The sequence below is a fragment of the Gallinula chloropus genome (genome assembly GCF_964237585.1).
Source record: "Gallinula chloropus genome assembly, contig: HAP1_SCAFFOLD_506, whole genome shotgun sequence".
Lineage (NCBI taxonomy): Eukaryota > Metazoa > Chordata > Aves > Gruiformes > Rallidae > Gallinula > Gallinula chloropus.
In genome coordinates, this window is record NW_028168606.1 from 1 (window position 1) to 14,230 (window position 14,230).

Below are 14,230 nucleotides of genomic sequence, written 5' to 3' on the forward strand. Positions count from 1 at the left end.
GGGGGGAAGGGAGGAAGGGGGGAAGCGGAACGAGCGCGGCGGGCGCGTGTTTCCGGGGGCCGCGCTGCGCGGGGCACCGGCCCGGCCCGGCGCTGGGGGGGGCGATGGCGGCGGCGGGCGGCGGGCGGCGCTGAGGCGGCGGCGGGGCCATGGAGGCCGGCGGGGCCAAGCCCGGCCTGCAGGTCGTGTACCAGGCCGTGCAGGCGCTCTACCACGACCCCGACCCCAGCGGCAAGGAGCGGGCGAGCTGCTGGCTGGGCGAGCTGCAGAGATCGGTCAGGCCTGCGGGGAGGGGGGGTGGGGAGGGGGAGGGGGGGATGGGGGGGGGGGATGGGGGGCTGGGGGTGCGGGACGGACGGGGGATTGTGAGCGGGGCGCGGCGGGACGGGGGATCCTGCCCTCCCCCCCTTCCTCCCCTTCCTTTTCCTCCTTTCCCTCCCTTCCTCTTCCTCCCCTTCCTCCTCTTCCTCCTCATCCTTCCCTCCTTCCTCTTCCTTCTCTTCCTCCCCTTCCTCCTCATCCTTCCTTCCCTCCCTTCCTCTTCCTCCTCTTCCTCCCCTTCCTTCTCTCACTTCTCATCCTTCCTCCTCTTCCTCCTCTTCCTCCTCTTCCTCCTCTTCCTCCTCTTCCTCCTCTTCCTCCTCTTCCTCCTCTTCCTCCTCTTCCTCCTCTTCTCTCCTCTTCCTCCTCTTCTCTCCTCTTCCTCCTCTTCTCTCCTCTTCCTCCTCTTCTCTCCTCTTCCTCCTCTTCTCTTCTCTTCCTCCTCTTCTCTCCTCTTCCTCCTCTTCTCTCCTCTTCTCTCCTCTTCTCTCCTCTTCTCTCCTCTTCCTCCTCTTCCTCCTCTTCCTCCTCTTCCTCCTCTTCCCTCCTTTCCTCCCTTCCCTTCCTCCCTTCCTTCCCTCCTCTTCCTCTTCTTCCTACCCTTCCCTTCATCCTTCCTCTTCCTCCTCTCCCTTCCTCGCTGCCCTTCCTCCCTTCCCTCCCTCCCTTTCCTCTTCTTCCTCCCCTCCCCTCCCTCTCTTCCCTTCCTCCCTTACCTCCCTCCTCTTCTTCCTACCCTTCCCTTCCTCCTTCCTCTTCCTTCTCTTCCTTCTCTTTCTCCTCTTCCTCCCCTCCCTCCTCTTCCTCCCTTCCCCTTCCTCCTCCTCCTTCCCTTCCTCCCTTCCCCTTCCTTCTCTTCCCACCCTTCACGCTCCTTCCCTCCCTCCTCTTCCTACCCTCCTTCCCCTTACTTCCTTTCTTCCCCTCCTTCCCTTCCTCCTCATCCTTCCCTCCCTTCCTCTCTTCCACTTCCTCCTCTCCTTCTTTTCCAACGTCCTCCCTCCCTCCCCCTCCTCTTCTTCCTACCCTTCCCCTTCCCTTCCCTTCCCCTTCCCTTCCCCCTCCCTCTCTCTCCCTCTCTCCTCTTCCTACCCTCCTTTCCCTTACTTCCCTTCTTCCCCTCCTTCCCTCCCTCCCCCCCTTCCTTCCTTCCTCCCACCTCCTGAGCTCTGGCTGGGGGAGGCTTAAGGCTGGAGCCCTGTTCCTCCTCCCCAGGGCCACGTCCTGGGTGGGGGGTGTCACAGCCCCCAGGAACCCACCCATCCCCTCTGCATCCCCCCTGCTCCCCAAATCATCCCAGAATCCCAGCCTGGGCTGGGCTGGGAGGGACCCCAAGGATCACAGAGCTCCAACCCCCCTGCCACAGGCAGGGACACCAACCTCCAGGCCTGGAGCTACACAAGGTTGCCCAGGGCCCCAGCCAACCTGGCCTTGAACACCCCCAGGGATGGGGCACCCACCCCCTCTCTGGGCAGCCCCTTCCAGCCCCTCACCACTCTCTCTGCACAGAACATCCCCCAGTATCCCATCTCAACCATGGATCCCCTGGCAGAACCAAGCTCATCCCAACTCCCTGGCTCATGGGAAGCCTGGAATCATTTCCCCCCAGCTCCAGCTTCCATAGGGAATCCCACATTCCCAGCCTGGGATGGGTTGGGAGGGACCCCAAGGGTCCCAGAGCTCCAACCCCTGCCCAGGGGAACTTGAGGAGGTTCAGCAGAGCCAAGGGCAGGGTCCTGGTGCTGGGTTGGGACAGCCCCCGTTATCCATCCAGGGCAGGAGGTGATGGGCTGGAGAGCAGCCCTGAGGGAAAGGATTTGGGGGGATTGGTGGGGGAGGAGAAGCTGGACAGGAGCCACCAATGAGCTCTCACAGCCCAGAAGGGCAACCCCATCCTGGGCTGCATCCCAGGAGTGTGGGCAGCAGATGGAGAGGGGATTCTGCCCCTCTGCTCTGCTCTGGGGAGACCCCACCTGCAGTGCTGGGTCCAGCTCTGGAGCCCTCAGCACAAGAAGGACATGGAGCTGTTTGGGCACATCCAGAGGAGCCACAAACATGACCCAAGGGCTGGAGCAGCTCTGCTGTGAAGCCAGGCTGGGAGAGCTGGGCTGGTTCAGCCTGGAGAAGAGACGGCTCTGGGGGGACCTTATAGCCCCTTCCAGACCCTGAAGGGGCTACAAGGAAGCTGGGGAGAGACTGTTCAGACCAGCCTGGAGTGACAGGACAAGGGGTGATGGGTTTAAATTGGAAGGGGGGAGATTTAGGTTGGATTTAGGAAGAAATTCTTCCCTCTGAGGGGGGTGAGTCCCTGGCACAGGGTGCCCAGGGAGGGACATGGGGGCTGCCCCCTCCCTGGAGGTGTCCTGGGTTAGATGGGGCCTTGAGCAGCCTGGGCTGGTGAGAGGTGTCCCTGCCAGGGATCCAGGGGCTCCCACAGCTTCTCTGGGGCTTCCCCAACCTCAGAGTAAAGAAAGGGCAACCCCTGAGTAAACCCCTTGCAATGCCCAACTGCTCCTTGGGAGAAGAAATGTCTCCTCCTTCCTGAGCTGACCCTCCCCTGGTGCAACCTGCAGCCCATTGTCCCTCCTGTCCTGGCACTGGAGCTGAGCCCCAGCTCCCCACAACCTCCTTCCAGGGAGCTGGAGAGAGCAAGAAGGGCTCCCCTCAGCCTCCTCTTCTCCAGGCTCAACACCCCCAGCTCCCTCAGCTGCTCCTCAGAGGATTTGCCCTCCAGCCCCTTCCCCAGCCTGGTTGCCCTTCTCTGCACTCGCTCCAGGACCTCAGTGTCCTCAAGAAGGACGTGGAAAGGAGCCACCCAGAGGGATCTTGACAGGCTGGGAAGGTGGGACTGGGTGAACCTGATGGGGTTCAACACTGGGAAGTGTCAGGTGTTGCACTTGGGCCAGAGGAATCCCAGCCATGGATCCAGCCTGGGAGAAGAGCTCCTGGAGAGCAGCCCTGCTGAGAAGGACCTGGGGGTTCTGGTGGGGGAGAAGCTTCCCCTGAGCCAGCAGTGGCTCTGGCAGCAGGGAAGGGCGATGGGATCCTGGGCTCCATCAGCAGAGGGGTGGCAGCAGGGACAGGGAGGGGATTGTCCCTCTCTGCTCTGCCCTGTGAGGCCCCAGCTGGAGTCCTGTGTCCAGAGCTGGGGCCCCAGGACAAGGAAGATGTGGGACTGTTGGAGAGGGGTCAGAGGAGCCACAGAGATGATCGGGGGGCTGGAGCAGCTCCCCAATGGAGAGAGGCTGAGGGAGCTGGGCTGGGTCAGCCTGGAGAAGAGAAGGCTGTGGGGGGACCTCATTGCACCTTCCAGCCCCTGAAGGGACCCCAGGAACAGGAGGGGAATGGGCTTGTTAAAGGGCAGAGACTGGCAGGACAAGGGGCTGGAGTGAAGCTGGAGGAGGGAAGGGGGAGAGGAGATATCAGGGGGAAGTTCTTTGCAGAGAGAGTGGTGAGGGGCTGGAAGGGGCTGCCCAGAGAGGGGGTGGGTGCCCCATCCCTGGGGGTGTTCAAGGCCAGGTTGGCTGGGGCCCTGGGCAACCTTGTGTAGCTCCAGGCCTGGAGGTTGGTGTCCCTGCCTGTGGCAGGGGGGTTGGAGCTCTGGGACCCTTGGGGTCCCTCCCAACTCATCCCAGACTGGGATTCTGGGATTCTGGTGCTGAGGAGCCCAGAACTGGACCCAGCACTCCAGCTGCAGCCTCCCCAGTGCAGAGGTCACAGCACAGGGGGGCAGGACTGGGAGATGGGGCTTTGCTCAGTCCCTTGCAACAAGTTGGTTTCCTTCTCAGCAGGGTGGGTGGGGTGGGGGATTCATTCCATCCCCTCCCCCTGCTGCACCCTGGGGTCCCACCCATGGCAGACAGTCCCTCACCAGCTTCTGCAACGTGAGCCCTTCCCCACGGGGAGGCTGCAGCTGGAGTGCTGGGTCCAGTTCTGGGCTCCTCAGCACCAGAAGGACATGGGGGTCCTGGAGCGAGTGCAGAGAAGGGCAACCAGGCTGGGGAAGGGGCTGGAGGGCAAATCCTCTGAGGAGCAGCTGAGGGAGCTGGGGGTGTTGAGGCTGGAGAAGAGGAGGCTGAGGGGAGCCCTTCTCCCCACCTGCCCTGCCCTGGCAGGAGGGTGCAGAGAGGTGGGCGATGGTCTCTGCAGCCAGGGGACAGGAGCTGGGAGGGGGGGCAGTGGGCTCAAGCTGCCCCAGGGCAGGGTCAGGTTGGAGATGAGGAAAAATTCCTTCAGGAAAGGATTGTGAAGAACCAGGAAGGGCTGGGGGAGCCACCATGGGGGTTTGGAAAGTGGTGCTTGGAGATGTGGCTTAAGGAGGGCTTGGCCCTGCTGGGTTAACTCCTGGACTCAACAATCCCAGACCCCCAGAGCTGGAGGGGCTGGAAGGGCCCCCCAGAGATCATCAGGTCCAACCCCCTGCCCAAGCAGGGTCCCTGGGACAGGTCAGGGCTGGAATCTCTCCAGAGAAGGAGACTCCACACCCCTGGGCAGCCTGTCCCAGGGCTCTGTCCTGCTGCTCAACCCTCCAATGGAACCATCCTTTTCTCTCCCCACCTGGGAATTCCTCCCCATGAGCCCTTCCCCACGGGGCTGCAGCTCTTCTCCAGCCACCCCAGCGTGGGTCCCAGCTGTGGGTGCTGTCACAGGACGTCTCTCATGTCCCCCAGACCCAGCCTGCTCCCCCAGGGGGGGTCCCAAGCCCCCACCCAGCCAACCTGCTCTGGTGTGGGGTGTCTCCAGGCTGCAGGTCTCACCAGGACCTTCCTCCCACGTGGCTCACAGCATCTTCCAGGTGTCTCCACAGGCTGCAGGTGGGGAGTCTCTGCTCCCCATCATCATCATCCATGGGCTGTGGGGAGGACACCCACTCCACCATGGGCTTCTCCAGGAGCTGCTGGGGCATCTTTCTCTCCAGCACCTGAGGCACCTCCTGACCCTCTTCCCTGCCCTTGGTGCCTCCAGGGTCTGTCCCATCTCCTCACTCCCTTCTCTGGGGGCAGAATCTGCTGCTTCTGGTCTTCTCCTTCCCTTTCTCCATCATCCCAGAGGTGGCTGGTGGGCTCAGCCTCAGTGCAAGGTTCCACCTTGGGCTGTGGAAGGTGGGAAGGGACTTTCCAAACCCACCTCATCCCACCCTGCAGGGAGCAGGGACATCTTGACTGGATAAGGTCCCTCAGAGCCCCATCCAGCCTGACCTTGGATGTCTCCAGGGATGGGGCCTCCCCCACCTCTCTGGGCAACCTGGGCCAGGGATCTACTACTCTCTTACTGAAGAACCACATACAGCAGCCCCAAAAGAGAATCATGGGATGTCTAAGGTGGGAAGGGACCTTTAGAGGTCATCTCATCCCACCCTGCAGTGAGCAGGGACATCCTCACTGGAGCAGGGTGCTCAGAGCCCCATCCACCCTGACCTTGGATGTCTCCAGGGATGGAGCCTCCCCCACCTCTCTGGGCACCCTGGGGCAGGGATCTACTACTGTCTTACTAAAGAACCACATACAGCAGCCCCAAAATAGAACCATGGGATGTCTAAGGTGGGAAGGGACCTTCCAAGCCCACCCAGCCCCACCCTGCAGGGAGCAGGGACACCTTCTCTGGAGCAGGGTGCTCAGAGCCCCATCCACCCTGACCTTGGATGTCTCCAGGGATGGAGCCTCCACCACCTCTCTGGGCAACATACTCCAGTGACCCACCCCCCTCAGAGGGGAAGAACCTTCCCCTAACCCCCAACCCCAATCTCCCCTTTCCCAGTTTAACCCCCCACCACCCTTTCCTCCCTGTCCCACCTCTCCAGGTCCACGCCTGGGAGATCTCAGACCAGCTGCTGCAGATCCGTCAGGATGTGGAGTCGTGCTACTTCGCAGCCCAGACCATGAAGATGAAGATCCAGACATCCTTCTACGAGCTCCCCACGGATTCCCACGCTTCCCTACGGGATTCTTTGCTCTCCCACATCCAGAACTTGAAAGACCTCTCACCGGTCATCGTCACCCAGGTGGGTACCGACCGCTTTTGGGGTGGTGTGGGGGGGGAAACTGGGGCTGCTTTTGGACCTCCAACCCCACAGGGTTCAAGCCCAGCTTGGTGCTGAGAGGAGGATGGGAGCCCAGCTCCTGTCACACCACTCTCCCTTCCCCTCCTCACCTGCCCACAGGTCCCACCAACGTTGGCCAACTCCAGCTTTGCTCAATCCTCACTTGGTTTCTTGAGGTAAATCCCTCAGTCGCTTCTCCTCCGGCGTGGAGAACATCACTGGATGCCCTCAGCTACCCGAGTTGTCCCTCCCCAAGCACAAAATCCCTCACCCTCCTTAATTATTCCATCCAATCAATTAACTTACCCTCCTGATTGCTGCTTGGAGAGGCTGAGATGGGGAACAGCTCTTTGCCCCGTGCTCCACGCACGCCGCAGGTGAAGCCGTGATCCATCCCACCCTGGGTGACCAGGACAAAGGCAGGAGGGAAACCTCACCCCCTTCCCACAAATCCTTCCATTCTCCAGACAGCATTCCCATTGTCCATACATCTCCACAGCCAGGGGTTGAATTATGGGATGTATTTGTTTTCTCTCCCCCTTTCAGCTCGCTTTAGCAATAGCTGACCTGGCCTTGCAGATGGCTTCCTGGAAAGGCTGTGTACAGACACTGGTTGAGAAGTAAGTGACCTTTGGTGTCATCAAACCCTTGGTTCTTCTTCCAGCAGCTGGAGAAACACCCTCCCTGCTGCTGTTGGGCATCCCAAGGTGGGATAATACCCTGTTCCCATGGGATCTGCTGTCCTGAGGCTGGTTGTATGGGCTGGAGGAGCTCAGAGGGTTGTGTCCAGAGGGACATGGACCTGCTGGAGAACATCCAGAGGAGCCACAAACATGATCCAAGGGCTGGAGCAGCTCTGCTGTGAAGCCAGGCTGGGAGAGCTGGGCTGGTTCAGCCTGGAGAAGAGAAGGCTCTGGGGGGACCTTACAGCACCTTCCAGTCCCTGAAGGGAGCAGAGGAACAGGAGGGGAATGGGCTTGTTAAAGGGCAGAGACTGGCAGGACAAGGGGGCTGGAGTGAAGCTGGAGGAGGGAAGGGGGAGATGAGATATTAGAGGGAAGTTCTTTGCAGAGAGGGTCCCTCCTCACCTCAGGTCCCTCCTAACCTCAGGTCCCTCCTAACTTCAGGTCCCTCCTTAACTCAGGTCCCTCCTACCTTCAGGTCCTTCCTAACCTCAGGTCCCTCCTAAACTCAGGTCCCTCCTAACTTCAGGTTCCTCCTAAAATCAGGTCCCTCCTGAAGGAGGGAAGGGTGGGCTGAGATACCAGGGGGAAGTTCTTTGCAGAGAGAGTGGTGAGGGGCTGGAAGGGGCTGCCCAGAGAGGGGGTGGGTGCCCCATCCCTGGGGGTGTTCAAGGCCAGGTTGGCTGGGGCCCTGGGCACCCTTGTGTAGCTCCAGGCCTGGAGGTTGGTGTCCCTGCCTGTGGCAGGGGGCTGGAGCTCTGGGACCCTTGGGGTCCCTCCCAACTCAGCCCATTCCACGACTCTTAGGATTTAACTTCCCCACACTGGCTTTGCTGTGTGTGTGTGTGTCCCAACCCTTCCCTCTCCATCCTTCCCACCGTTCCAGGTACAGCACCGACGTGACATCGCTGCCCTTCCTCCTGGAGATCCTCACGGTGCTGCCCGAGGAGGTTCACAGCCGGTCCCTGCGCATCGGGGCCAACCGCCGCACCGAGATCATAGAGGACCTGGCCTACTACTCCAGCACAGTCATCTCTCTGCTGGTAAGGTGGGCTGGCACTGCCACCAAGCCCCTCTCAGCTCCTAAAGGAGCTCCTCCTCCAGGGATTGGGGTTTTTTCTCCAGGTTGGGATGGGGTTGGAAAGTTGGTCTGTGTGAAGTGAGGAGTTTTGTGATGATCGGGTGGAGGAACAGGAGGGGAATGGGCTTGTTAAAGGGCAGAGACTGGCAGGACAAGGGGCTGGAGTGAAGCTGGAGGAGGGAAGGGGGAGAGGAGAGATTGGGGGGAAGGTCTTTGCAGAGAGAGTGGTGAGGGGCTGCCCAGAGAGGGGGTAGGTGCCTCTCCTATGGAGAGAGGCTGAAGGAGCTGGGCTGGTTCAGCCTGGAGAAGAGAAGGATGTGGGGGGACCTGTCCAGCTTCTCCTCCCCCACCAGTCCCCCCAAATCCTTTCCCTCAGGGCTGCTCTCCAGCCCCTCATCTCCTGCCCTGGATGGATAAAGGGGGGTTGTCCCAACCCAGCAGCAGGACCCTGCCTTTGGATCTGCTGAACCTCCTCAAGTTCCCCTGGGTTGGAGCTCTGGGACCCTTGAGGTCCTTCCCAACCCAGCCCAGGCTGGGAATGTGGGATTCCCTATGGAAGCTGGAGCCGGGGGGAAATGATTCCAGGCTTCCCATGAGCCATGGAGTTGGGAAGAGTTTGGTTTTCCCAGGGCATCCATGGTTTAGATGAGATATCAGGGGGAAGTTCTTTGGAGAGAGAGTGGTGAGGGGCTGGAAGGGGCTGCCCAGAGAGGGGGTGGGTGCCCCATCCCTGGGGGTGTTCAGGGCCAGGTTGGCTGGGGCCCTGGGCAGCCTTGTGTAGCTCCAGGCCTGGAGGTTGGTGTCCCTGCCTGTGGCAGGGGGTTGGAGCTCTGGGACCCTTGGGGTCCCTCCCAACCCAGAACATTTTATAATTCTATGATCTCAGTTCTGAGCTGATGAAAATACAGACTCACAGAGCTGGAGGGGTGGGAAGGGGCCTCCAGAGATCATCAGGCCCAACCCCCCTGCCAAAGCAGGGTCCCTAGGACAGGGGTTGGAATCTCTCCAGAGAAGGAGACTCCACACCCCTGGGCAGCCTGTCCCAGGGCTCTCATAGTTGGGTTCTTCGTGCCTGTGAAGATGGAGCTCTTGAGGGAACCTTCATGAGTTCCTCAGCCTCTCAGCTGGGCTGCATGTGTGGAGGTTGGGGAAAAGGTCCTTACTGTTGATCCTGTGCTTGATCAGGACTGGATTCCCCTGCTTCCCATGGTAGTTTTGGGTTGTTTGATGTTTAAGGAGTGACTTGGGGCTGCTACAGGCGCGTGGCCGTCGCTCTCCGTGTCAGCACACGTCTCCATCTCTGGGTGCCTCAGAAGGAGGTCGCTGGGGACCTGTGATCCCTCTCTTCCCACATCCCTTTGGGATGTTGATCTTGGAATGATGAGGATCAGCTGGATAAGGAGACCACAGCTGAATGTCCTGATGGTTCCTCAAAGGTTCCCTCAGCCACGGAGCGTTGGAGCTCTCCAGAGGGAGACTCTGTGCATCCTTCAGTGGTGTTTGAACTCAGCAGGTGAGCAGCCCACCTGATCCTTGACCCCAGGCTTCAAACAGAGTGTGGGCTTCTCCTTAACATCCTCAATTCCACGCTGCTTCTCCAGAGAAGGAAAGATTCCCAGCCTCCATCCGAGCGTAGCACGCCCAGCAGCTGGTTAACACCCCCACCTTCCTCATGGGCTGGAGGTCTGGGGTGTTTCCTTGCAGCATCTGAAGACAGGAGGAACCACCACGCTCTTCAGGACCTGGTTGGGGATGGATTTCTCCATGGGGAATTGTCCTGCAGCTGGATTTTCTCATCCCCAGTGATGGATTCACCACCTCCCTTTGCTGGTTGGACAGGGGTCACCCTTCCTCCTCATCCACCTGGGTTTGGTTTTCAGTGTGACCGTGGTTTCTCCACCCTCAACCAACTCTTCTTTGTGTCTTGCCTGGCTCTGGTGGGCAGCATCCATGGATGGAGATGGGATGAAGGCTCTGGCTTTGCCTTCAGGAGCTGGAGAGGAGGGAAATGTCTTTCCCAGGGATTTGCTTCTCTTCTCTTGCTGCTCATCCCTTCCTCTTCCTCGTGTTTCCTCCTCCTCCTCCTCCAGACTCGTGTTTCATGGAATCATCAAGGTTGGAAAAGGCCTCAAAGATCATAGAACCATGGAATGGGCAGGGCTGGGAGGGACCTCAAGGAGTATCCAGTCCCACCCCCTGCCATGGGCAGGGACACCTCTCACCAGCCCAGGCTGCTCAAGACCCCATCCAACCCAGGACACCTCCAGGGAGGGGGCAGCCCCACTTCCCTCCCTGTGCACCCTGTGCCAGGGCCTCACTCCCCTTAGAGGGAAGAATTTCTTCCTAAATCCAACCTAAATCTCCCCCCTTCCAATTTAAACCCATCACCCCTCATCCTGTCACTCCAGGACCTTCTCAAAAGTCACTCCTCAGCTTCCTTGTAGCCCCTTCAGGGACTGGAAGGGGCTGTAGGGTCCCCCCAGAGCCTTCTCTTCTCCAGGCTGGACCAGCCCAGCTCTCCCAGCCTGGCTTCACAGCAGAGCTGCTCCAGCCCTTGGGTCATCTTTGTGGCTCCTCTTGAAGATCCACATCCTTATGTTGGGGACTCCAGAAGATCATCAAGTCCAACCACCAGCCCTACACCCCCATAACCACTAAACCATCTCCCCAATCACCTCATCTACCCATTGTTTCAACACCCCCAGGGATGGTGACTCCAGCACCTCCCTGGGCAGCCTGTCCCAGTGCCTGACAACCCTCTCAAGTGAAGAAATTCCTCCTGAATTCCAACCCTCCCATGGCAGGGAGGTGAGAACTGGGTGATCTCTGAGGTCCCTTCCCACCCCAAAGCCTTCTGAGGTTCTGTGATTCATTGAGGGGGTTTTGGATTGGATTGTTTTTCCCTCTTTTCCTTTTGGATGCTCTTCCTCAGATACCCCAGTGCCCAAGCCCTGTAGGTGTGGATGGACCTCCTGAGCTTCCTGGCCAAACCCAAACCCAGACAATGATCTTGGTTTATCCTTTAAGGGTTGGGAGCTGGTTTCTTCTCTTGTTAGTTTGTTCTTTGCTTCCTGCTCTTTGTCATTTGTCTCAAGGAGGAGTAAATCAGTGCTGGTGCCACTGATTAAAGGGTCTTGTTGTCCACCTACAGGGAGGCAGCTGTAGATTGACATGCACAACCTCAGGCCCCCAGCAAGGGGGATTTGGGTTCTCCCCAAACAAGTTAAAAAGCATCAAATCCTCTGGAAATGGCTTGAAATTTGCCCTCCCCCCAGCAGATGGAAGGTGTTCTGGGTTGTACCCTCTCACCTTGTCCTGGACTCATCAAGGTTGGTAAAGACCTTCAAGATCATCAAGTCCACCAGCCCTACACCACTATGACCACTGAACCACCTCCCAAACCACCTCATCTGCCCATTGTTTGGACACCCCCAGGGACAACCACTCCACCACCTCCCTGGGCAGCCTGGGCCAACGCTTCACAGCTCTTTTGGTGAAGGAATGTCTCCTGCTGTCCAGTCTGAACCTCCCCTGGCCCAACTTGAGCCCATTCCCTCTTGACCTGAGGAGAAGAGGACAACCCCCACCTCACTGCACCCTCCCCTCCAGCTCCAGTCCCAGTGACCCTTCCCCCTGGATCCCCATCTCCAGTGGGTCCCAACCCAAACTCAGGTAGCCCCACTTCACTTTGGAGGCTGGGAGGCCTCAGTTTAGCTTCACATCCAGCCTCAGAACCATTCCAGAAGATCCCTGTCCTGTTTCCACACCACTTCTTCTGCTCCTGTGGTGTCAGAAAGCCACGGGGAGGGTCTGGAAGAGGGACACGAGTGTGGAACCTGCTGCTGGTGGATGGGTCCCCCAAGAGTCACTCCAGAGGCTCCAAAGGAAGGAGAATCGTCATCAAGGACGTGTTGGGACTTGAGGGTTGAGCTGTGGGAGCAGAGACTCAGCTCTGGCTCCAGAAGACCTTTTCCCCCCTCCAAAGCCACACTGATCCCAGCAGGGATCCACACCAGAGATCCACACCGTGCCCACTGATCCCAGTTGTGCTTTCCCTGTTGACTTCCTTGTCCTGGGAAGAGTCCTCTGCTCGCTCCCCAACCTCTGTTGACCTTCCTCAGCCCCCTGCCACCCCTCCCAGCTGTCTCCAGCACCCTGGCACTCTTCCTAGGACACCTCAGAGAAGCCTGGTCGTCACCTCGCTCCGGCTGCTCGCTGCCGTTCCGGAGGGACGATGTTGGATCACAAAGGGTCCTGGCTCTGTCCTGAGATGTTCTCCTCAGGCTTCTCCCACCTCTTGCCTGGAGATTTCCCGGTGTAACCAGCTGTCTGAAGAACAAATCCATGTTTTCCACGTAGGATTTAGTGCTGGGCTCATCTTCTTGTGGCCACCAGCGGCCAGTGGGTGAGGGAAGAGCAATCATAGAATAATAGAATCATAGAAGGGTCTGGGTTGGGAGGGACCCCAAGGGTCCCAGAGCTCCAGCCCCCTGCCACAGGCAGGGACACCAACCTCCAGGCCTGGAGCTACACAAGGTTGCCCAGGGCCCCAGCCAACCTGGCCTTGGACACCCCCAGGATGTCACCTGCTTAGGCCTGGGCAAAGTGTTGGGGGGTTGTTCCTCATGAGATCCTTGTCTCTAGATGGATGGAGGGAGGGATGGATGGATGGATGGATGGATGGATGGATGGATGGATGGATGGATGGATGGATGGATGGATGGATGGATGTTGGGATGGAGGGATGAATGGATGGATGGAGGGATGGATGGAGGGATGGATGGATGGATGGATGGATGGATGGATGGATGGATGGATGGATGGATGGATGGATGTTGGGATGGAGGGATGGATGGATGGATGGATGGATGGATGGATGGATGGATGGATGGATGGATGGATGTTGGGATGGAGGGATGGAGGGATGGATGGAGGGATGGATGGAGGGATGGAGGGATGGATGGATGGATGGATGGATGGATGGATGGATGGATGGAGGGATGGATGGAGGGATGGATGGATGGATGGATGGAGGGATGGATGGATGGATGGATGGATGGATGGAAGGATGGATGGAGGGATGGATGGATGGATGGAGGGATGGATGGATGGATGGAGGGATGGATGGATGGAGGGAGGGATGGATGGATGGATGGATGGATGGATGGATGGATGGATGGATGGATGGATGGATGGAAGGATGGAAGGAGGGAGGGAGGGATGGATGGGGTGGATGGAGGGAGGGATGGATGGAGGGAGGGATGGATGGGGTGGATGGATAGAGGGATGGATGGAGGGAGAGATGGATGGATGGATGGATGGATGGATGGATGGATGGATGGATGGATGGATGGATGGATAAAGTGATGGATGGGGAGATGGGATGGAGAGCAGCCCTGAGGATGCGAGTGCTGGAGCCCCTCTGCTCTGGAGCCAGGCTGGGAGAGCTGGGCTGGCTCAGCCTGGAGAAGAGAAGCTTCTGGGGAGAGCTCTGAGCCCCTTCCCATCCCTTGAGGGGCTCCAGGAGAGCTGGAGAGGGGCTGGTGCCCAGGGCAGGGAGGGCCAGGCCCAGGGGAACAGCCTCCAGCTGCAGGAGGGGGATGGAGAGGGGCTGGGGGGCAAAATCCTTCCTGGGGGAGGCCCTGGCACAGGGTGACCAGAGAAGCTCTGGCCAGGTCCCTCCCTCTCAGAGCTTCCTGGAGAAGTTCTTGCTGCTGATTGCAGACACCCCAAGGTGTTTTTCCAAAAGCTCTGTCATCTTTTGCTCCTGGAGTTGGCTGTTGGGGGGTCCTAAGCAGCTCTTGCTCCTCCTGCTGTAGATGACCTGTGTGGAGAAAACGGGCAACGACGAGAAGATGCTCATCAAGATCTTCCGGTGCTTGGGAAGCTGGTTCAACCTGGGGGTCCTGGACAGCACCTTCATGGCAAACAGCAAGTTACTGTCCCTCCTCTTCGAGGTGCTGGTGAGTTTCTCTAGGGGGGCTGAGGTTGGGGTGGGCTTTGGGTGCCAGGCTGGTGTCTCTTTCCCACCCGGGAGTGAGGGTTGACCTGGTTTCTCCACGTACGCTGTGGGAGTGAGGAGGATGAGCTGTGTGAGCTTCATCC

At 59.2% G+C, this 14,230-nt stretch overlaps 1 protein-coding gene across 1 annotated transcript in view; it reads left to right on the plus strand.

Moving 5' to 3' along the window:
* Nucleotides 1–101: 101 nt before the first annotated feature.
* Nucleotides 102–14,230, plus strand: part of TNPO3 (transportin 3) — a gene marked incomplete at its 3' end in the record, with an annotated part of 34,642 nt that continues 20,513 nt past the window's right edge. Inside the window, exons 1-5 of the mRNA XM_084280672.1 lie at nt 102–275; nt 6,122–6,322; nt 6,908–6,981; nt 7,931–8,087; nt 13,945–14,088. Coding sequence (XP_084136798.1) covers nt 150–275; nt 6,122–6,322; nt 6,908–6,981; nt 7,931–8,087; nt 13,945–14,088 — 702 coding nt within the window. The 5' untranslated portion in view covers nt 102–149. The remainder of the gene's footprint in view (nt 276–6,121; nt 6,323–6,907; nt 6,982–7,930; nt 8,088–13,944; nt 14,089–14,230) is intronic.